This window comes from Typopeltis vanoorti, chromosome 1 (genome assembly GCF_054136105.1).
Source record: "Typopeltis vanoorti isolate ZY-2024b chromosome 1, IOZ_Tvanoo_1.0, whole genome shotgun sequence".
NCBI lineage: Eukaryota > Metazoa > Arthropoda > Arachnida > Uropygi > Thelyphonidae > Typopeltis > Typopeltis vanoorti.
This window is the reverse complement of record NC_143549.1, coordinates 163,483,417-163,507,733: the sequence shown is the minus strand read 5'-3', so window position 1 is coordinate 163,507,733 and position 24,317 is coordinate 163,483,417. Positions and strand designations below refer to the sequence as shown.

The window sequence follows — 24,317 nt, the reverse complement described above, 5'->3', positions numbered from 1 at the left end:
GAATTGATTCAATTGACTTCCCACCTTACCAGCTTTGCTGATTCTGTTGTCTATTTCTATATTTAATTTACCATCTTCAGTAAAATTCGTGCCTAAATAGCTGAAATGTTTTACTTATTCCACAGGTTCTCCATTCACAACACAGTTGACATTTTCAATGATTCTGCCTATTTTCATTATCTTTGTCTTTTTATTGCTGACCTTCATACCATTTCTATTACAACAGCTATTCAATTTAGTCAGAGAATCTTGCAGGCTTGAAGCAGATTTATTTAGAAGTATAACATCATCTGCATAAAGCAAAGAGCTGACATTAACATCTCCAATTTTGATATCATGTTTAATAATACTTTCCTTCATAATGTGATTCATATAGATAATGAATATCAGAAGGGATAATGTACATCCTAGTCTCACACCAAATTTAACATTAAACCATCTTCCTGTACTTCCTTCAATTCTAACTGCTGACTCACAACTCAAATAAAGACTAAGTATTGCTTGATATAATGCCCCATTCACACCATATAACTGCAGCATATTGAATAGCTTCTCTCTTGTCACCTTGTCATATGCCTTTTCCAAATCGACAAAACTTAAATACAGATCTTTATTATTTTCCCATGCTTTCTCGACTATTTGTCGTAAAGTGAAGATCTGATCCTGACAGCCTCTATTTGGCCTGAATCCAGCTTCTTCTTCACCAAGCTTTTCTTCCACAATTCTTCTCAACCGTTTCTCAAGTATACTTGCATAGATCTTGCCAGGAACACTCAGTAGGGAAATACCTCTGTAATTCTCACATTCAGTTTTATTTCCCTTTTTATATATGGGTACTATGAGAGCTCTACTCCAATCATCGGGAATTGGTCCCTCTGTCCAGGCTTTCTGAACTATGCAGTGCAGCCACTGTAAGACTATTGTACCACCATACTTCTGCATTTCTGGTCGAATATCATCTACTCCTGCTGCCTTTCCACATTTCAGGCCTTTGATGGGTTTTTCTATTTCAAGTATGGATATGTATTCCTGACTGTATGCCAGTCGAGTGTTTTTTAATACTGTGCTATCACTGCTTGTTTCATTTAGCAATTTTTCAAAGTAATTACTCCATACTTCAAGGATATCTTTTTCTCCCATTTTCATGTCACCTTTATCATCTCTAATTCCTTTTACAGCACTCTTTCCTCCATTCTTAAGCTTCTTCAACAACCTGCAGAATATTTTGCCACCTTCTTGATATTTATTTTCTATATTCTTGCCAAAAACTCCCATGACTTTTGTTTAGCTAGTTTTACACAGTGCTTAACATTTTTGCATTTGTCTCTGTATTCTCTAAGAGCACAAGCTGACTTATTTGCCAGGAACTTTTGATATGCTTTCTTCTTTTCCTTCACTTCCTCTTTAACTTCCTGTGTCCACCATGGAGTTCTGATTTTTTTATCCTTACAGACAACCTCACCACATGCCTCTCTGGCAGAATCACTCAATGTTTTCTTCAGAGTTTGCCACTGAATCTCCAAAGTTTGATTCCTTTTCTCAAACTCTTTCATTTTTTCTTCAATAATCTTTGTGCATTTTAGTCTACAGTTCACATCTGAGAGCTGCTCAACTTTTATTCACTTTAAAACTTTCTTACATGTTATTCTTTTCAATATTAAATTCAATTTTATCCTGCTCAAGACTAAATAGTGATCACTTCCAATTTAAAATCCTCTGTACACTCTGGTGTCCTGCACCAGAGAGAAAACATCACTATCAACAATAACATAGTCAATGAGACTTTTCTTATTCCTTGTCCTTCTCTCCATGTGAATTTGTGCACATTTTTATGTTGGAACATGTGTTAGTAATAACCAGTCCATGTCCTGAGTAGAAATCCAACAGATATTTGCCATTATTATTAGCTTTGCTCTTTTCTCCAAATTTTCCCGAAATATTTTTGTATGTCTCACAATCATTTCTACTCTGCTATTTAGATCCCCAACAAGGACCAACTTTTCCTTTTTCATTGTGTCAGTTGCTTTTTCTAAAGCCTCAAAAAACTCCTCCACTTCTACCTTAGTATAACCTTCTGTGGGACCATAGGCACAAATAAGTCTCATTGTCCAGTTCCCCATTTTCATATTTGCCCACATTACTCTACTTGAGACTGACTGCCATTCAAGAAGATTAGCCTCATATTTTGTGTTGAATACTATGGCTACTCCTTCTTTTCCTTGATTGTCATTGCCTGAATATAACATTTTGTATTCATTGCTCAGAAAGATCTCACCAGTTTTGGTCTTTTTTGTTTCAGTCACCCCTATTATGTCCATCTGGTACTTATCAAATTCCTCAGCTAGCTCCATTTCTTTGCCATTCAGGCTTCTTACGTTGATAGTACCGATCTTTAACTCTGGTGATGTTGAGTTGGGGTTTGTTTTCAGATTTGTTGCAGTAGCTGACTTTTCGCTGTTCGGCCTGGTTCCCTGGCGAAAACAATGGGGGGGACCTTGTTTAACAGGGCGATGCCCCAGCCGGCATGAAATTCTGTCATGTTGTACCATCATTTTTTTTTTTTTTATTTTGGTTTAACCAATAAGAATACAATTTGGTCGGCTAAATCCCAAATTGCCAGCCCATCCTCGTTCGTTCAGTATCTAAGTAGATACCCAACAGGGTGCACCATGAGAAGGTGAGGATTGGACATTAGGTCAGAAGCCCTGGTCGGTTCTCCACATTCCTTTAAAGGCTATGTGGAGGTCTCCTCTCAGTTATACAGCTTTGACCCTTAAGTACCCCTTTAAAAAACCAATATAATCTTAATATGGTTGTATTAAACTTCCCAAGACTTGGGAAACAATTCTTAGGCCTCTCGTCCAGCAGCACCCATAAGAGCATCCATCATAGGACTTAGGCTTTCAGTTTAATCTTTTTCACTTTTATTTTTGTACATTTTTGTGTGTAATTTTACAATTTTAATATTGTTTCCCTGATAATGTTTCAGTGACTGAGACAAAATATAGGATTGGTTGAACATGTGCTTGATTGATTATTTGTGTTGTTTTATTTTAAACCTTACAATGAATTCCAACTGGTATATAAGTCTAGTCAATTATTAATTGATAAATTTGATCCATCCTTTGATTTCTTCCATCTAGAGATCAAATTTAAAGGTATATTGTTATGTTTCATCTTTTGTATGAGATAGTGAGTGAGGAAATTAAGGCACAAAGAAATGATACTAATCACATGCAACAGCATATAGCTTATTTTGAGATTAAAGCTCTCAAAATAAGTTTCCCATAAACTGAGGCAGCTGAATTCATTCAGATTGGTGAATGTTGTAATGCTGTCAGATTCCAGAAAATAATCTGTGATTTTTATTTTCTCCTGTATAAAAGGGAGGTTTTATTCCATTGTTTCCAGTTATTCGTGTCCATGGCATGGTCTGCTATTATTATTTTATTTATCATTTACTATCTCCTGTAAAGAGATTGTTTTACACAGTGTTAGATAAATAAGAGTTTATTTCAATTGGTGCAATGACTTTTAAATCTATTTCCTTTAGAATCTAGAAAATTAGTTATTCAAGTGCCAAATACAAAATATACACATTTAACAAAACCGAAGCATTATATACATTTTAAATAGCATAACTACAAAATAACTGGATCCAAGGCCTTCTAAAATAAGTCTACACTTTAGATATCTCCTTATCTTAAAAGAATACAATCGAAACTTTTTATTCTGCGTTTTCTCAAATAAATTAAAATGTCAACTCCAAATGTCCTCTTTTATTTATTAAACACTTGTTGACAGTCTCAACTCTTCCAGTTTAAAGATATTCACAGTGTTACAATTCCTTTTTGGAATCTTATATTAATATTCTCCTGACTGTCACATTTCCTTAAAAACTTCCTAAGAACAAAATTTTCTGGTTGCTGTTCTCAAATTTCTCTTTTCTCTCTACTTGTTTTTCTCCATTACTTGGATACCAAATGCTCTTTCAGCTGTCAATCACTCATCACTCTCCTCAGTGAGCGTGTGCACTTCATGTAAATGGCAAGCAAGAAGTTACGTAGTAATGGCTGACGTGTTGTCTTTGTTAGCGTAAAGAGAATGTCTTCCAAAATGCAACAGATGTCTTAACACTTAACAAGTATGAAATACAACAAAGAAGACTGAAATTATTACAACCCATTAGAATCTAGTAAGTACTCAAATCTTAATTGGTTTTCATTTCATTTTAACATTAATAATATCAATAACGGGCACATCGCAAGTGTCGATCATACGTGTTACGATACTAAATAATGTATTAATATCAAACTAATAATGTATTAATGTAGTGAAACAATTGTAAAAAGATTCATAATTTTTTAAATAAATTATAATACCAGAATTAACTCATGTAAAATATTATTTATTAGTATAATTTTCACCTGTGTATCAAAAGCATCTTCAGTACAAAGCTAATAGAACAATAACTGACAATTCCAAAAGGTGCCACCTAAGTAGCTAATCTAACATAACTAAAAAAAGTCATTAAATTTTCTAACTTATTAAAAAAATAATAATAAATAAATAAAAGAAAATATATATATATACAATTAAAAAAAAGTTAGTACTTTTTAAATCAGCTAATCTTTCCTATCTCCCACAAAGGGGATAGAAGTAGAACTTAGCTCCTACTGCATGGAAAGTGGGCTCTATTTATAACTATTGCTGGTTATACGATTGCAGTATGCTTATTTTCTCAGACTCTTCTGCCAGACAAATTTATTTATTTTTTTTATGACTGAGGTACATATGCCAACTGCCACATCTTTGCCCCTTCCAGCAATGTTATCAAAACCTCACTTAATTGACCTTACATAAACCTCACTATTTGTTCAGATCACAGTAGTCTATCCACAAAAATCAGTTGCATCCATGACACCTTTTGGCCAATGGTTTTCTCCTTCACAAAAAGTAACAAAAAATTCTACACATCTCCCAAACCCAACACACACACACACACACACACACACACACACACACACACACACACACACACACACACAAAAAAAAAAATCCATTGCCATGCATTCTCTATATCGGGGAACGAATTCCCTACACCTAAAAAAAAGATAAACATTTTAAAAAAAGGTATGACATACAGATACTGCTTTCAAGCTATACCTAAAATTAGCTACTTTTATCTGCTTATCAAAATCTTTCCATCATCTAAGTCATCTTAGGGGTGCTTAAGGGTCAAAGCTGTATAACTGAGAGGAGACCTCCACATAGCCTTTAAAGGAATGTGGAGAACCGACCAGGGCTTCTGACCTAATGTCCAATCCTCACCTTCTCGTGGTGCACCCTGTTGAGTATCTACTTGGATACTGAACGAACGAGGATGGGCTGGCAATTTGGGATTTAGCTGACCAAATTGTATTCTTATTGGTTAAACCAATATAAAAAATGATGGTACAACATGACAAAATTTCATGCCGCCTGGGGCGTCGCCCGGTTAAACAAGACCCCCGTTGTTTTCGCCAGGGAACCAGGGTGAATAGCGAAAAGTCAGCTACTGGAAAAAATCTGAAAACAAACCCCAACTCAACATCACCAGAGTTAAAGATCGGTACTATCAACGTAAGAAGCCTGAATGGCAAAGAAATGTAGCTAGCTGAGGAATTAGACCTACCTAACCAGATCGAAATAATACAGGTGACTGAAACAAAAAAGACAAAAACTGGCGAGATCTTTCTGAGCAATAAATACAAAATGTTATATTTTGGCAATGACAATCGAGGAAAAGGAGTGCCATAGTATTCAACACAAAATATGAGGCTAATCTTCTTGAATGGCAGTCAGTCTCAAGTAGAGTAATGTGGGCAAATATGAGAATGGGAAACTGGACAATGAGACTTATTTGTGCCTATGGTCCCACAGACGGTTCTACTTAGGTAGAAGTGGAGGAATTTTTTGAGGCTTTAGAAAAAGCAACTGACACAATGAAAAAGGAAAAGTTGGTCCTTGTTGGGGATCTAAATAGCAGAGTAGAAATGATTGTGAGACATACAAAAATATTTTGGGAAAATTTGAAAAGAGCAAATCTAATAATAATTGCAAATATCTGTTGGATTTCTGCTCAGGACATGGACTGGTTATTACTAACACCATGTTCCAACATAAAAATGTGCACAAATTCACATGAAGAGAAGAGGCTAGGAATAAGAAAAGTCTCATTGACTATGTTATTGTTAATAGTGATGTCTTCTCTGGTGCAGGACACCACCAGAGTGTACAGAGGATTTGAAATTGGAAGTGATCACTATCTAGTTTAGCAGGATAAAATTGAATTTCATATTGAAAAGAAAAACATGTAAGAAAGCTTTAAAGCGAATAAAAGTTGAGCAGCTCTCAGATGTGAACTGTAGACTAAAATACATAAAGATTATTGAAGAAAAAATGAAAGAGTTTGATAACAGGAATCAAACCTTGAAAATTCAGTGGCAAACTCTGAAAAAACATTGACGGAATCTGCCAGAGAGGCATGTGATGAGGTTGTTCTCTGCAAGGATAAAAAAAAATCGGAACTCCCTGGTGGACACAGGAAGTTAAAGAGGCAGTGAAGGAAAAGAAGAAAGCATATCAAAAGTTCCTGGCAAATAAGTCAGCTTGTGCTCTTAGAGAATACAGAGACAAATGCAAGAATGTTAAGCACTGTGTAAAACTAGCTAAACAAAAGTCATGGGAGGTTTTTGGCAAGAACATAGAAAATAAATATCAAGAAGGTGGCAAAATATTCTGGAGGTTGTTCAAGAAGCTTAGGAATGGAGGAAAGAGCACTGTAAGAGGAGTTAGAGATGATAAAGGTGGAATGAAAACAGGAGAAAAAGAGATCCTTGAAGTATGGAGTAATTACTTGGAAAGCCTGTTAAATGAAACAAACAGTGATGGCAGCACAGTGATAAAAAAAAAAAAACACACTGACCAGGCATGCAGTCAAGAATACATATCCATACTTGAAGTAGAAAAAGCCATCAAAGATTTGAAATGTGGAAAGGCAGCAGGAGTAGATGATATTCGAAATGCTGAAATGTGGTATAAGTGTCTTACAGTGGCTGCACTGCATAGTTCAGAATGTCTGGACAGAGGGACGAATTCCCGATGATTGGAGTAGAGCTCTCATAGTACCCATATATAAAAAGGGAAATAAAACTGAATGTGAGAATTACAGAGGTATTTCCCTACTGAGTGTTCCTGGCAAAATCTATGCAAGTGTACTTGAGAAATGGTTGAGAAGAATTGTGGAAGAAAAGCTTGAAGAACAAGCTGGATTCAGGCCAAATAGAAACTGTCAGTATCAGATCTTCACTTTACGACAAATAGTTGAGAAAGCATGGGAATATAACAAAGATTTGTATTTAAGTTTTGTAGATTTGGAAAAGGCATATGACAAGGTGCCAAGAGAGAAGCTATTCAATACGCTGCAGTTATATGCAGTTATAAGTTACATTATATCAAGCAATACTTAGTCTTTATTTGAGTTGTAAGTCAGCAGTTAGAATTGAAGGAAGTACAGGAAGATGGTTTAATGTTAAATCTAGTGTGAGACAAGAATGTACATTATTCCCACTGTTATTCATTATCTATATGGATCACATTATGAAGGAAAGTGGTATTAAACATGATATCAAAATTGGAGATGTTACTGTCAGCTCTTTGCTTTATGCGGATGATGTTATACTTCTAAATAAATCGGCTACAATTTGCAAGATTCTCTGACTAAATTGAATAACTGTTGTAATAGATATGGTATGAAGGTCAGCAATAAATAAGACAAAGACAATGAAAATAGGCAGAAACATTAAAAATATCAACTGTGTTTTGAATGGAGAACCTGTGGAACAAGTAAAACATTTCAGCTACTTAGGCATGATTTTTAGTGAAGATGGTAAATTAAATATAGAAATAGACTACAGAATCAGCAAAGCTGGTATGATGGGAAGTCAATTGAATAAATTCATATGGAATAAGAGAGAAATTAGTCGGAACACTAAATTAGCTGTATACAAGACAGTGTTCAAACCAGTTTTAACTTATGGATCTGAGAGCTGGGTCAGAAGTAAAACACTTTACCAAAGACTAGAGACTGCAGATATGAGAGTCCTGAGAAGAATTATAGGTGTGAACAGATGGCATCAATGGCAATATCATATTAAAAATGAGGATATTAGGAAAGAACTTGACTTGTCAGCATCCAAGAATGCGTTAGCAGAGCTAATCTGTGATGGTATGGTCACTTAAACAGAATGGGAGAAGAAAGATTTGCAAAACAGGTGTTTTCTACCAGGTTGGCAGCAAAACGACCCAGAGGAATACCAAGATATAGGTGGGTCAATACGGTACAAAGTGCCTTAGACGAGAGAAATATAAGATCTGACAATGTTGGAGTCTTGACAAGTAACAGACTGATTTGGAGGAAAATTGTTGATAGGAAGTTAGTAATGATGTAATTTTTTTCATGTAGTACTATCATATCCTGTACACCCCTTGAGGGTACATGGCAGGAATTTGATGAAGATGAAGTCATCTTAGGGTTCTTCAGCATACCTTTCCCCTGAAAACCTTTGTATTTTGGACAGATAGGAAGAACTACCATTATCCATCTGAAGGAACACAGAAGTTATCTCCATTACCTTTACTACAGCTGTTCTGGAGTAGCAGGCCATGCCATGGATACAGATCACTGATTCCCTTGGAACAAAACCTACCTTTTATGCAGCAGTAGATATAAATTTGGGGAGATTTTTGGAATCTGCCACAGCATTATAATATTCACCAAGTCTGAAAATTCAGCTACCTGACTTTCTCGTGTAGAGTAGGATATTGGAGGATTCTGCCTTTCATACTCTGTGTTTACCTTCCTGCTATGCCTGAATGTGCTTGTTTATATTTCTTTGTGCCCATGAAGATGCTTTGATGATCACATTGGCACATGGAAAGTGTCCCAGGTGTACTAAGATGAAATTTTCTTATGATAGGATTTGGCATCTACTCTCATTGCTAAAGTGTCTATATTAATTTCAGTCAGGAACCAGAATTTCAAATTTTTTTTATTAGAGAGTTTGGCTTGTGACTTCCTTTATTTGATATTGGAGATCAACACATTTGGCCTCTAGAACAGGAAACCTTAGTCCAGCTGCAGTACTAAATGTATGATAGATTTACAACCTTTCATTGGCAAATTTAACATAAAATTGTTAACCGCAATCCTAATAGTGTTCTGCAGTTCAGAAAAAGATGACTCTCCATGTAAATTGGTTTATTTCAATTTACACAGAGGGCAGTCTTTTCCTGTGTGCTGTTTTCCTTATTCAGAGAGGATAACTTAATGGTGGTATTTCTATAAAAATACTGTCTTTCAAAAGTAAGTTAGATTGTGATTTTTGAAACTTGTACCCATTTTTGGCTTATATATCTTTTGTTAATGAAAATGAATATATACAATTTTGCCAATGAAAATGGTCCAATTAAAAAAAAAAAAACTGAAACAACTGTTTGTTTTTTTCTGCTGCCTGCAAATGGGAAAATGTGAGAAAATTATTAATGAATATCTTTTTATTTTAAAGAATTGGTTATTGCATTAAGGTAGAATAATGATATTCTTTATTCAGAAATCAGCTTAAAAATACTTGGATATTTTTTGATAATTTCAAACTAAATTTTAAATTCTAGCTTTTTGTTATATCTGCAATGATCATTTATTTTTTTAAATTCTTATAGAGAAACTGCAGAGAGTAATACAACTGATGCTGTATCTATTAAAGGAAATACAGTTATTGTAACTCTTAATGGACTTGTCCACAGATTCTTTTTTGATCACTGTTTTTGGCATGTAGATAATATTTTGCCTACTAGTCAGAAACACTTATACACTGCAGTAGCCGCACCATTACTTCAAAATGCATTTGAGGGCTATAATGCATGTCTTTTTGCTTATGGCCAGACTGGTTCAGGTAAAAGTTTCACGTAAGTATATTTAATATTCCTATTATAGAATTTTAGATATTTATTAATAATAAACATCTGATCCATAAAAAAATACGATAAAGTTTAATCCTTTCTTTTAGTGTTACACGGTGATCAGCATTCATTTTTGAAATTATGGATTCTACAATCGTATTAAAATAACTCTTTTTATTATCGTGACGTTTCGATCTTCATATCAAGATCATCATCTGGAGCATGCATAAATATACAAGACAAGCTACGTGACATTACAAACCGTAAGCTAGAGAAACGATGATTTGATCACATACTACTCACTGGCATGACCTCTAGTAAAAAAAAAAAAATAAAATAAAATAAAAAATCACATCAAGCTAAATTTAATTTATGATTACATGAATAAAAATTCTTGCTTACAGATGGTTTTCCTTGCAGTAACAGTGATATCCTATTTCTATTATTACAATTGTTATTTTTTATTTTAAAATGAAAAAAATGAACAATGAAGTTTAATTAGCGCTCTTACCCACTAAAGAGTAAAAACCTACAGTACAGTAATGTTGTTAGTAAGGCAAGTGTCAGATAAGCTGGTAAACCTACTTGGTAATTCAGGCATGGTTTTTGACTTTTGGCTTTTAGATTAAGATAGCAAGAAACTGGTAAATGCTCATATATAACCTTGGGCAGATGAATGTAGGTCAGTATAGATTTGTCAGGACTTGCTCTTGGTTTAGTAATCTGGTTAGATCATCATTTTCCTGATATGTATCCTCAAGGCATATTCAGTTTACTCTGACAGTACTACATTATTATTAATCTTCTATCAAAAATTTTTATTATTATTATTATTATTTCGGGCGACTCCAGGAGTCCTTAGACTCATCGAGGGAGGCCCTAAACATCATGTCCACACAACTATGCGATTACATTCTCACAGTATCTATCATACCTTGTCTTGAACTCGTTCACCGTCATAGCACCCACAACAGACTCTGGCAGCTTATTCCACTCATTTACCACTCTAAAAGTAAAGAACCCAGCTCTAACACCCCTGCTAACCACACTCTTGCCCATCTTCCATAGGTGTCCCCTAGTTCTCCCACTACCAGTCCTGATCTCAAAAATATCCTCTGAATTAATCCTATAGAATCCCTTTAGCAATTTGAATGTCTCAATCATATCACCCCTCCTCCGCCTATCAACTAGTTTCTGCAACCCACAAATCTTCAACCTGTTCTCATATGGTTCATTCCATAGACCTGTTATCATCTTAGTCACTCTCCTCTGGATCCTCTCCACCTCCTCCCCATCAAGAAGGAACCGAGGTGACCAAATCTGGGCACAGTAATCGAGATGAGGTCTTATCAAGGCTTGGTACAGAGGTACAATAACTTGCTTGTCTCTGCTCGTCAAGGTATTTTTCAACACCAAGTGAGTTGATGAGCTGATTTAGCTACTTTTGCAGTGTGCCTCCTAAACTTCATCTCCTTATCCACCAACACTCCCAAGTCCCTGGCCTCATCAATCTCTTGGAGTACAGTTCCACCAATGTGGTATACTGCTGCTAATCTTTTCACCCCAAAATGCATAACCTTACATTTTATCACATTAAATTGACATCCATTCTCCTTAGCCCAGAACTCCAATCTATCTAAGTCATCCTGCAAGACTTTGACATCTTCTGCATTCACTATTGCCCTACTTTGCATCATCAGCGAACAAATGAATTGTTCCACTTAGATCCTTCCCTATATCGTTAATGAACAGATTAAACAGCAGTGGTCCAAGAACAGAACCCTGCGGCACACCACTAGTCACAGGCCGTCTTTTGGACTCTACTCCTGAATAAACTACTCTTTGATATCTCTCCATCAACCAACCACCTATCCATCTCACCAACCCTATATCCATTCCCATATGTTGTAGTTTACGGATTAGTATTCCATGTGGTATCCTGTCAAACGCCTTTGCCAGGTCCAGCAGTATCACTGTAAACCCATTTCCCTTATCCAGTTCAGCCGTCACCTTGTTATAAAACTTGAGCAAGTTACTGAAGCATGATCTACCCTTCACAAAGCCATGCTGTCCCCTGTACAGTATCTTGTTTTCATCAATCCATTGCTGTATTTTTCCCTTGACTACTTTCTCTAAGACCTTGACAACGACTCCTGATATGCTGATCGGTCGGTAATTTGCAACCCTAGTCTTGGATCCTCCTTTATGCAGTGAAACTATTTTCCCCTCTTTCCACACCTTCGGGACTAAGCCAGACCTGAGACTCGGATTAAACAACATGGTCAAGGGCACTGATAATTCTTTAGCCGCTTCACGCAAGACCCGTGCCGGTATACCATCCAATCCCACAGATGTGTTCACATTAAGGTTCTGTAATAGACTAGTCACCTCCACTTCATTCATCACTATTCCCATATAAACTAATGGTTCCTTCATTTTTTCAATGTCACCACCTGGATGATATGCTTTTGCAAAGTGCACGCTCAGTAACTCCACTATATCGACTGATTCAGTGACCTCCTTACCATCCTCATTCCTTAAAATCATTTTGCCGTGTACAGTTTTTTTCTTGCTTGCAGCATATTGAAAGAACTGTTTTGGATTCTCTTTTGCTTGCAAAGCTAGTTTCCTTTCATAATCCGCTTTTGCTTTTTTTTTACCACACTCATTACCTTTCTGGCCTGCACTTTATACCGTTCGTGTGCCTGCAGGTCACCCCTTTCTTTAAATTCCCTCCACAATTGTTTCTTTTTTTGCAGCTCAAGCTTAATGGTGTTATTCATCCATTTAACCCCTACTTGTTTTACTATTCGGACCCTAGGTATACAATCAGCCATTACCTCCTGTAAATGCTCCTTGACCACTTCCCATGCTCTATCGACGTCCAGCCCTTGCAGTTGTACATGCCATGGCACTGATCCAAGCAATCTGCTAAGCTTGTCATACTTGCCTCACGGTAATTCCACATATATCCTGTCTTAATTGAAATTTCCACACCTTCAGCCACCTCCCAGGTCAATACCTTATGATCACTCTCACCAATAGGTGGCAACATGGTCATATTCATTACAGTCAAATTCTCAGATGCTATTACCAGGGCAAGCACTCTCACACCCCTAGTATTTTCAATTACATGCTGTCTCAGATAGTTATCCCTTAATAATTGAATAAAATCCTTTTCCTTCCTTACATGTGTCCTCTCCTCCTTCCAATCAATGTTACCATAGTTGAAATCCCCCATAATAATTACCCTCCTTCCACTCATTTCATCAATTTCCATATGCATACTATCTCCACCATCTATTCCATCACCTGGTCTATAGCAGCACCCAACTGTATATTTTATTCTGCCAGTCTCAATCTCACACCAAATAACCTCAAATGAGCTCCTTTCACTATCCTGCAATACAACTTCAATTCTCCTTGGCTGCAGTTCATCAGCTATCATCAATAATACCCCTCCCCCCATTTTATTCTCTCTGTCCCTCCTAAACACATTATAACCTACACATTCTATCCCACTAACTATATCTTCTTCCGTCAGCCATGTTTCACTAATGCCAATAACCTGTGGCCAGGAAGAGCCAATCAAGGCCAAAAATTCTTCCTTCTTGTTCCTAATACTCCTGACATTAGTATACATGAAATGCAGTGATCCCTTAGTCCCACCCCTATATTGATACGTTATTCTAAATGACCCATTCCCATTTTTTGTCCTTAGTGCTGGCTCGGGTACATTATATACATTCTTACACTCATCTGTCTCACTGATGTCTGGCCCCCCCCCCCCCTCCTTGGTAGTTCTAGTTTCCCTGGTTTTGCACATCCATTTTCACTTCATTCAGCAACACTCTTTCCAGTCTCCGCACACCAAGTCCATTCAAATGCAGGCCATCCATCTTGTATAAGTCCTTTCGCCCTTCAAACTCATTCCACACATCCACAAATTCCACACCACACCGTCTGCATAACCTATGCATAATATCATTTGCGATTATGGCCCTCCTCCTAAACTCCTCTCTGTCATACCGCGGCAACAGACTAACCATTCTAACTCTGTCACTCTTTTCTTTCGCTACCTTTAACAATACTTTCAAGTCCTCTCTCATAAAAAATTTATCACCTTTCAATTCATTCGTACCCGCCACAATTATTAATTCTTTCACCCTCTGTTTTTGCACTCTAATACTCTCACTTACATCCTTAAATTTCGCACCTGGTAAGTACGATTTAGTTACACTGCCATCTATCACCCCTCTTAATAACGAGTCACCATACAACACTCTTTCCTTCATTTCAGAAACTCTCTCATTCTTGCACTGTTTTTTTACGTTAGCCGAATCACTCTGGAAAGAGTTTTGCAGGTGCTCTAATTTTCGCTGCACATTTTGTATCACTGCACGCAACCTAGCGATCTCACTTCCTACAAATAATTCCTCATTATTTTTATCATTTAAACCATTTTCTCTCTCAGTATGGTTGCTTTCACTCTTTCTTAGATCACCGCTCTCATTGCCATCTTGTACGTCGCAATTCTCTATCAAGCCACTATTTTCACTCACATTCTGGCAATTCTGGCTTTCTTCAACCATAACTACCTCACTACCTGACACATACTTCAACTCCTCACTTTGCTTACACTTTCTGCACATTCTCCCACCACTATCACTTTCAATCCAAATTCCAGCCTCATTCGGGAATGCATACATCTCGCACACATCACATTGGACAAACTCTCTCACATTATAGTTTTTGTACAATGGCGTATTTTTGGACGCCATTATCTTACGTCGCATTGGCGCCATATTCAAATCTATGAAACGTAACGTTATATACTAAATTAAATAACGTAATTCACACCAAAATCCCACAGACACAACAAGCTACCAAAATTAGGCAATATTACATTATGATTTTAACCTATATTCTAATTTTTACTCAAAATTGTACTTAGCTTTCGGGAGCTCTCTGAAAACACAACCATTCGTCTGGCCCTCTAGCAGGCAACCTCCATTTTCCTTCAAATTAGTCTATTACTTTTCGGCACTTTGCTGCTTGTCATATCTAACATTTTGTGCTTCTAGGCATTTTCAATTGGATCAATTTACTTAGCTCTTGGTCTTCCTCTGCTCTTGCCTGCCATCTTGGCATCAACACCTGTGTGGCTAACCTTTCTTCACATATTCTATTGAAGTGACTATTCCTACTTAGATTAGCTCTGTTCACATATTCTTGAATGCTAACAATGACAAGTTCCTTTCTAATATCTTCATTTTTTTTTTCTGACATTTTTCTTCATTTTTAATCTGACATTGTTGACATCGTTCAATCTCCTAATTTTTCTCAGAATTCTTATATCTATGGTCTGTAGTATTTGATCAAGTGATTAATTTCTAACCCAACTCTCAGATCCATAACTCTGATTTGAACACTGTCTTGTATATCCTAGTTTAGTGTTTTGGCTAGTTTTTCTCATATTCCATATAAATTTATTCAACAGTTTACCCACCATATCAGCTTTGTTTATTCTTTTGTCTATTTCTAAATTTAATTTGCCATCTTCACCAAAACACTGTGCCTAAATTGCTGAAATATTTTACTTGTTCCATAGGATCATAGTTTTGGTCTTTTTATTGCTCATTTTCATACCATAGTTGTTGTTGTTTTGTATTATTATTATTATTTGACACCTCCAGGGAGTCCAAATACTCCAGCTTTGTTTATTCTTTTGTCTATTTCTAAATTTAATTTGCCATCTTCACCAAAACACTGTGCCTAAATTGCTGAAATATTTTACTTGTTCCATAGGATCATAGTTTTGGTCTTTTTATTGCTCATTTTCATACCATAGTTGTTGTTGTTTTGTATTATTATTATTATTATTATTATTTGACACCTCCAGGGAGTCCAAATACTCATCGAGGGAGAGTGTGCCAACAGCATCGAACGATTGGTCCCCTTCTAACTACTAACCGCGCTCAAACTTACTTAACGGGGCCATTAGTAGCAGAGGCTCTACCAATCGATCAACCTTTGCCGACTAATGCAGTTTTATGCAGTTTAGTTGGAGAACCTTGGAGGTTTGCACTGGATGAGTTCAGTAGTACAGTTCTGTAGTTCAGTAGTACTGGATGAGTTCAGTACTTTGTTTTAAGCAAATGATAACATTTGCTTAAAACAAAGCTCTAAGTTTGCTATCACCACTTTTAATACCAAGGTCAATGCCACTTTCTTTTATAATGAAATCCATATAGATGATGAATAAGAGTGGAAATATTGGTGCATGCTTGTCTTAACCACCTGATCAAACCATCTTCCTGTATTTCTTTCTGCTTACCACTTAAATATAGACTATGTATAGCTTTGTGTGTAATGTTCCATTTACCATTATCATTGTAATTTTTTGAGAAGCTTTCCTCTGGTTATATTGTCACATACCATTTTTCTAGATCTACAGAACTTAAGTGAATATCCTTGTCACATTCATATGATTTCTCAACTATTTGTTGTCAAGTGAAAATTCGATCTTGACAACCCCTATTTGGCCTGAACCCAGCTTGTTCAGGTAACTCCAGTTACCTGTAAAAATTGTGAAAGTTTCTCTTTCACAATTTTTCTCAACCTCTTTTCAAGTATGCAAAAATCTTACCTTGAACATTTAGCAGAGAAATTCCTTTATAATTTTCACATTGAGCTTTATTTCCTTTTTTTTTTTTTTTTTATAGATAGGAACTCTGAATTATGTAGCCACTTCAGAACTTTTAAACCTCCATATTTAAGCATTTCTGGTTGGATATCATCTACTCCAGCTGTCTTTCCACATTTCAAGTTTCCAATTTTTTTTTCTACTTCAAATGTTGATATGTACTGCTGTTTGCACTCCTCTTGAAAATATTTTATTAATGTTCTGTGACTGCTTGTTTCATTTGTCTTTCAAAGCAATTCCTTCAGACATCTAGGATATCCTTGAGTTTTCATGTCACATATATCATCTTTGATTATTTTTGCATATTCTTTCCTCCATTTGTAAGCTTTTTGAATGGCCCCTATAACATTTTGCTATCTTGCTGATATTTATTTCTATATTCTTACTAAATTCTTTGCATGACTTGTTTAGCTACTTTTACACAGCTTAGCTCTCTTTCATTTTTTTTCTGTATTCTTTTAAGACATTGCAAAATTATTTGCTAGGATTTTTGGCATGCTTTCTTCTTCAGGACTGCTCCTTTTATATATCTTGTGTTCACCATGGTGTTCTAATTTTTCTGTCATTGTAGTTTTCATTACATATCTTCCTAGCTGAATCAATCAAGGTTTTCTTCAAAGTTTGCCAGTGAGACTCCAAGGTTTGGTTCTTGTTTTCAAACTGTTTAATTTTTTCTTCATTAATGTTTGTATAGTTGTGTCTACAGTTTACCTGTAAAAGCTGTTCAATGAATTTTTTTAAAAGTTTTGCTACTGTTTTTTTTTTAATGTGATATTCATTTCATTATACTTAAGTGAAGGTCACTTCCAGTTTCAAATCCTCTGTACACTCTTGTATCCTGAACCAACATGAAGATTGCGCTGTCAACAATGACATAGTCGGTGAGGTTTTTCTTATTTCATGCATCTTCTCTCCACTTGAACTTGTGCACATCTTTACATTGGAGCATGGTGTTAGTAATGACTAGTCTGACCTTGAGCATAATCTAGTATATATTTACCATTATTATTAGCTTTGCTCTTTTCTCCAAATTTCGCTAAATGTTCCCATATGTCTGATGGAATTAATTTGCTACTCTGCTGTTTAAATCTCCAACAACTTTGTCAGCTACCTGCTCTAACAACTCAAAAAAAAAGTCCTTCAGTTCTTCCTTAGAACCTTCTGTTGGGACTGTAGCTATAAATAAGTATTACATGACTGTGATAGTGCTTGACATATTTAGGGCCTTTCTCAATGAGTCTAAGGGCTCCTTGGAGTACACTTCATCGAGGAAGGCCCTAAACATCATGTCAAGCACTATCCAACATTTGTGCAATATCCATTATACTTTGCTTTGAACTCATTCATAATCATGGCACCCACAACAGACTGACCGATTCCACTCATTCACTACTCTTCAAGCAAAAAATCTACTTCTAACCACCCTCTCTAACTACACTTTTACTCAGTTTCCAAGAATGGCCCAAAGTTCTCCCACTATCAGGCCTTTTCTGAAACATTTCTTCTGAATTAATTTTGTAAAAATCCTTCCGTAATTTGTATATCTCAATCATATCACCCCTTTTCTGCCTATCAACTAGTTTCTGTAACCCACAAATCTTCAACCTGTTCTCATAAGGTTGATTCCATAGACCTACCACCATCTGGGTCACTTGCCTCTGTATCCTCTTCACCTCTTTATAACCATGATGACTAGATTTGCACACAGTAGTTAAGAAGGGTCTTATCAAGGCTCGATTTAAAAAAAAAAGAATAATCTGTTTGTCTCTGCTCATCAAAGTATTCTTTAGTAAAAAAAGTAATCTGATGAGTTGCTTTAGCCACTCTTGCTTAAAATTTAGTCCTCTAAATTTTAACTCCCTATCTACTAAAACCAGATGCATTTCCAGAAGAAATAGAACACGCCCTTAAGAAAATGAGTCAAGGAAAAGCCTCAAGACTTGATCACATTAAGGCTGAAGAAATCCAACAGGGTGGACCAATTATTTTCAAAGCCTTGGCTGCCAGATTCACGTGGTACTTCAAAGAAAGAAAGATTCCAGAGGAATGGAAAACCTCAAAAACCATATTTCTATTCAAAAAAGAGAAAACAAGGAAGACAAAAAAACTATCATCCAATCTGTCTACTCTCACATATAGAAGATCATGAACAGAGTAATACTGAACAGAATCCAAAACACTCTAGAAGACACTCCAGCAGAGAGCAAGTAGGATTCAGAAGAGACTTCTCCACAATAGATCATATCCAGGTCATTTCACAACTAAAAGAAAAATGCAGAGAATACCGAATCACTCTGTTTCCTCTTTAATGATTTTAAAAAAGCATTTGATACCATAGAACACAATGCAGTCATCAGTGCCTTACTGGAAGTAAATGTGGATCCTACTTATATCCACATGATAAAAGAAATTAACAAAAATCAGACCACACAAATAACCCTATTTGATCAACCTATAAATATAGAGAGAGGGATCCGCAAAGGCGATGTGATCTCCCCAAATCTATTTACCAGCACTTTAGAATACATTCTGAAAAAAATAGACTTAAACGGAGGAATAAGCATAGATGGCGAAAAGCTATAAATTCTTATGTTTGCCGATGATCTAGTACTGATATCCCACAACCTAAAAGACCTAGAAGAAATGGGTGAAAAAGTATACACAAACAGCAGTAAGATAAGCTTAGAAATGAATCTAGAAAAAACAAAATGGATCACAAACATCTACACAAGTGACAGTCACCTATGTATTGATAACAAACAAGTTGATTCATACAAGTACTTAGGACAAACAATAAAAATGAATAACGATTTATCTGAAGAACTAGCAAAAAGAAAGAAAGCTGCATGACTACATTCAACAGACTAAAAGAAACACTGATCCAAATCTTGACATCTCTCTGAAGGCAAAACTATTTAATAGTGATATTCTACCATCACTCACATATGGATCAGAAACATGGAACACGACAAGAAAAGAAGAAGAGACTCTCAGAATAACTCGGCCTGCAATAAAACGCAGGATTTGTAACAGCAGAATGGAACATGTTAGAAACGCGGAACTATGAAAGAGATCAGGCATAAAAGATGTGGTAACTGCAGTATATGAAAGCAAGATGAGATGGGCAGGTCACATAGCCAGACTCAAGGATAACAATGGACATATAGAATACTCAACTGGCAACCAAGAATAAAGAGAAAACCAGGAAGACCACCTACAAGATGGGAAGATCCACTAGTGAAATCTATGGGTATAAATGGAAGAGAGAGGCCCAAGATCGAGATCGTTGGAGGCATCTTTGTGACCTGCACTCATGGAGAAATCCTGAGTGAAACACGGATCCATCAAGGTAAGCTACTAAAACACCCAAATCTCTGGCTTTGTCAATTTCTGGGAGTACAGTTCCACCAATGTGGTATACTGCTGGTAATCATCATCAAATTCCTGATATGTACCCTCAAGGGGTGTACAGGATAGGATAGTACTACATGAAAAACTTACATAATTACTAACTTCCTATATACCATTTTCCTCCAAATTAATCTGTTACCTGTCAAGACTAACATTATCAGATCTTATATTTATATTTCCTAAGCCACTTTTTACTGTATCAATCCACCTATATCTTTGTCTTCCTCTGGGTCTTTTTCCTGCCAACCTGGCAAAGAACACTTGTTTTGCTAATTTTCATCCCTTCCATTCTGGATACCACAATGTTAAGTTCTTAACTAATATCCTTGTTTTTAATACGATATTGCCACTCATGCTATCTGGTCACACCTCTAATCTTTCTCAGGACTCTCATATCTGTGGTATCTAGTCTCTGGTCAAGTGTTTTATTTCTAACCTTGCATTCAGATCCGTAAGTTAAACTTAGTTTGAACACTGTCTTGACTAATTTCTCCCTTATTCCATATAAATTTATTCAGTTTACTTCCTACCATACCAGCTTTATTGATTCTGTTGTCTATTTCCATATTTAATTTGCCATCTTCATTAAAAACCGTGCCTAAGTACCTGAAATGTTTTATTTGTTCTATAGGTTCTGCATTCACAATTCAGTTGATATTTTCAGTATTTCTGCCGATTTTCATTCTCCTTGTCTTGTTATTGCTGATTTTCATACCAAATCTATTACAATAGTTATTCAATTTAGTCAGGAAATCTTGCAGACTTGTACTGGATTTATTTAGAAGTATAACATCATCTGCATAAAGTAAAGAGCTGAGATTAGCTTCTCCAATTTTGATATCAGGTTTAATATTACTTTCCTTCATAATGTGATCCATATAGATAATAAATAACAGACGGGATAATGTACTTCCTTGTCTGACACCAGGTTTAACATCAAACCATCTTCCTGTACTTCAATTCTAACTGCTGACTTACAACTCAAATAAGATTGCTTGATATAATGCTCCATTGACACCATACAACTGTAGCGTTTTGAATAGATTCTCTCTTGGCATCTTGTCATATTACTTTTCCAGATCTACAAAACATAAATACAGATCTTTGTTATATTTCCATGATTTCAACTATTTGTCATAACATGAAAATGTTATCCTGAGAGCCTCCATTTAGCCTGAATCCAGCTTGTTCTTCACCAAGCTTCTCTTTCACAATCCTTCTCAACCTTTTCTGAACTATACTTGCATAAATCTTACCAGGAACACTCAGTAGGGAAATACCTCCTGTAATTTACACATTGTTTTATTTGCCTTTTTATATATGGTTGCTATGAGAGCTCTACTCCAGTCATCGGGAATTCGTTCCTCTGTCCAGGCTTTCTGAACTATGTAGTGCAGCCATTGCAAGACTCTTATACCACCATACTTCAGCATTTCTGGTCAAATATCATCTACTCCTGCTGCCTTTCCACATTTCAAGCCTTTGATGGCTTTTTCTACTTCAAGTATGGATATGTATTCTTGATGGCATGTCTATTGAGTGTTTCTGCTGTGCTGTCATCACTGCTTGTTTCATTTAGCAATTTTGGAAAATAATTATTCTATACAAGGATATCTTTTTTTCATCAGTTTTCATGTCACTTTCATCATCTTTAATTCCTTTTGCAGCACTCTTTCCTCCATTTCTGAGCTTTTTCAACAGCCTGCTGAATATTTTGCCACCTTCTTATATTTATTTTGTATGTTCTTATGAAAGTCTTCCCATGAGACAAATGGAAAGATAAACACTGTAAGTGTTTATTCGTATCTATATTCTGTGTATTCTCTAAGAACACAAGCTGACTTAATTGCCAGGAATTTTTGATATGCTGTCTTCTTTTCCCTCACTGTCTCTTTAACTTCCTGTGTCCGCCACAGGGGATTCTGACATTTTATCTTTGCACCCTACCTCACCACATGCCTCTCTGGCTGAATCAGTCAGGGTTTTCTTCAAGGCTTGCCAGTGAATCTCCAAGGTTTGGCTCCTGTTCTCAAAATCTTTCATTTTTTTCTTCAATAATGTTTGTGTATTTTAGTCTACAGTTCACATCTGAGAGCTGCTCAACTTTTATTCACTTTAAAACTTTCTTATCTGAAAAAAAATCTGAAAACGAACCCTAACTGAACATCACCAGAGTTAAAGATCGGTACTATCAACATAAGAAGCCTGAATGGCAAAGAAATGGATCTAGCTGAGGAGTTAGATAAGTACCAGATCAACATAATAGGGGTGACTGAAAAAGAAAAAACTGGTGAGATCTTTCTGAGCAATAAATACAAAATGTTATATTCAGGCAATGACAATCAAGGAAAAGGAGTAGCCATAGTATTCAACACTAAATACGAGGCTAATCTTCTTGAATGGCAGGCTGTCTCAAGTAGAGTAATGTGGGCAAATATGAGAATGTAGAACTGGACATTGAGACTTATTTGTGCCTATGGTCACACAGAAGGTTCTACTAAGGTAGAAGTGGAGGAATTTTTTCATACTTTAGAGAAAGCAACTGACACAATGAAAAAGGAAAAGTTGATCCTTGTTGGGGATCTAAATAGCAGAGTAGGTAATGATTGTCAGACATACAGAAATATTTTGGGAAAATTTGGAGAAAAGAGCAAAGCTAATAATAATGGAAAATACCTGTTGGATTTCAGCTCAGAACATGGACTGGTTATTACTAACACCATCTTCCAACATAAAAATGTGCACAAATTCACATGGAGAGAAGAGGCAAGGAATAAGAAAAGTCTCATTGACTATGTTATTGTTGATAGTGATGTTTTCTCCCTGGTGCAGCACACCAGCGTGTAAAGGTTTGAAATTGGAAGTGATCACTATTTAGTCTTGAGCAGGATAAAATTGAAAAGAATAACATGTAAGAAAGTGAGCAGCTCTCAGAAGTGAACTATAGACTAAAATACACAAAAATTATTGAAGAAAAAATGAGTTTTGAGAACAGCAAACAAACCTTGGAGATTCAGTGGCAAGCCTTTAAGAAAACAGTGATTGATTCAGCCAGAGAGACGTGTGGTGAGGTTGTCTGCAAGGATAGAAAAATCAGAACTCCATGGTGGACACAGGAAGCTAAAGAGGCAGTGAAGGAAAAGAAGAAAGCATATCAAAAATTCCTGGCATATAAGTCAGCTTGTGCTTTTAGAGAATACAGAGACAAATGTAAGAAAGTTAAACACTGTGTAAAACTAGCTAAACAAAAGTCATTTGATGACTTTGACAAGAACATAGAAAATAAATGTCAAGAAGGTGGCAAAATATTCTGGAGATTGTTGAAGAAGCTTAGAAATGGAGGAAAGAGAGTGTTGTAAAAGGAGTTAGAGATGATAAAGGCGGCATGAAAACCATAGAAAAAGATATCCTTGAAGTATAGAGTAATTACTTTGAAAAATTGCTAAATGAAACAAGCAGTGATGATAGCACAGTAGAAAAAGCCATCAAAGGCTTGAAATGTGGAAAGGCAGCAGGAGTAGATGATATTTGACCAGAAATACTGAAGTATGGTGGTATAAGAGTCTTGCAGTGGCTGCACTACATAGTTCAGAAAGCCTGGACAGAGGAACGAATTCCCGATGATTGGAGTAGAGCTCTCATAGTACCCATATATAAAAAGGGAAATAAAACTGAATGTGAGAATTACAGAGGTATTTCCCTACTGAGTGTTCCTGGCAAGATCTATGCAAGTATATTCTAGAAACGGTTGAGAAGAATTGTGGAAGAAAAGCTTTTTGAAGAACAAGCTGGAATCAGGCCAAATGGAGGCTGTGAGGATCAGATCTTGACTTTACGACAAATAGTGCAGAAATCATGGGAATATAATAAAGATCTCTATTTGAGTTTTGTAGATCTGGAAAAGGCATATGACAAGGTGTCACAAGAGAAGCTATTCACTTATATGTTGTCAGTGGAGCATTATGTCAAGCAATACTTGGTCTTTATTTGAGTTGTAATTCAGCTGTTAGAACTGAAGGAAGTACAGGAAGATGGGTTAACGTTAAATCTGATATGAGACATGGATGTACATTATCCCCTCTGTTATTCATTATCTATATGGATCACATTATGGGGGAAAGTGGTATTAAATATATCAAAATTGGAGATGTTAATGTCAGTTCTATGCTTTATGCAGATGATGTTATACTTCTAAATA

The 24,317-nt window shown here is 36.1% G+C and overlaps 1 protein-coding gene across 7 annotated transcripts in view; it reads left to right on the top strand.

The window, feature by feature from the left end:
• The window catches only part of LOC150110591 (kinesin-like protein KIF14), a 716,770-nt gene that overhangs the window by 21,903 nt on the left and 670,550 nt on the right, over positions 1-24,317 (top strand). For all 7 annotated transcript variants that reach the window (XM_090399877.1, XM_090399854.1, XM_090399845.1 and 4 more), the window contains exon 3: positions 9,763-10,008. In XM_090399877.1, the coding sequence (XP_090256003.1) occupies positions 9,763-10,008 (246 nt within the window). The remainder of the gene's footprint in view (positions 1-9,762; positions 10,009-24,317) is intronic.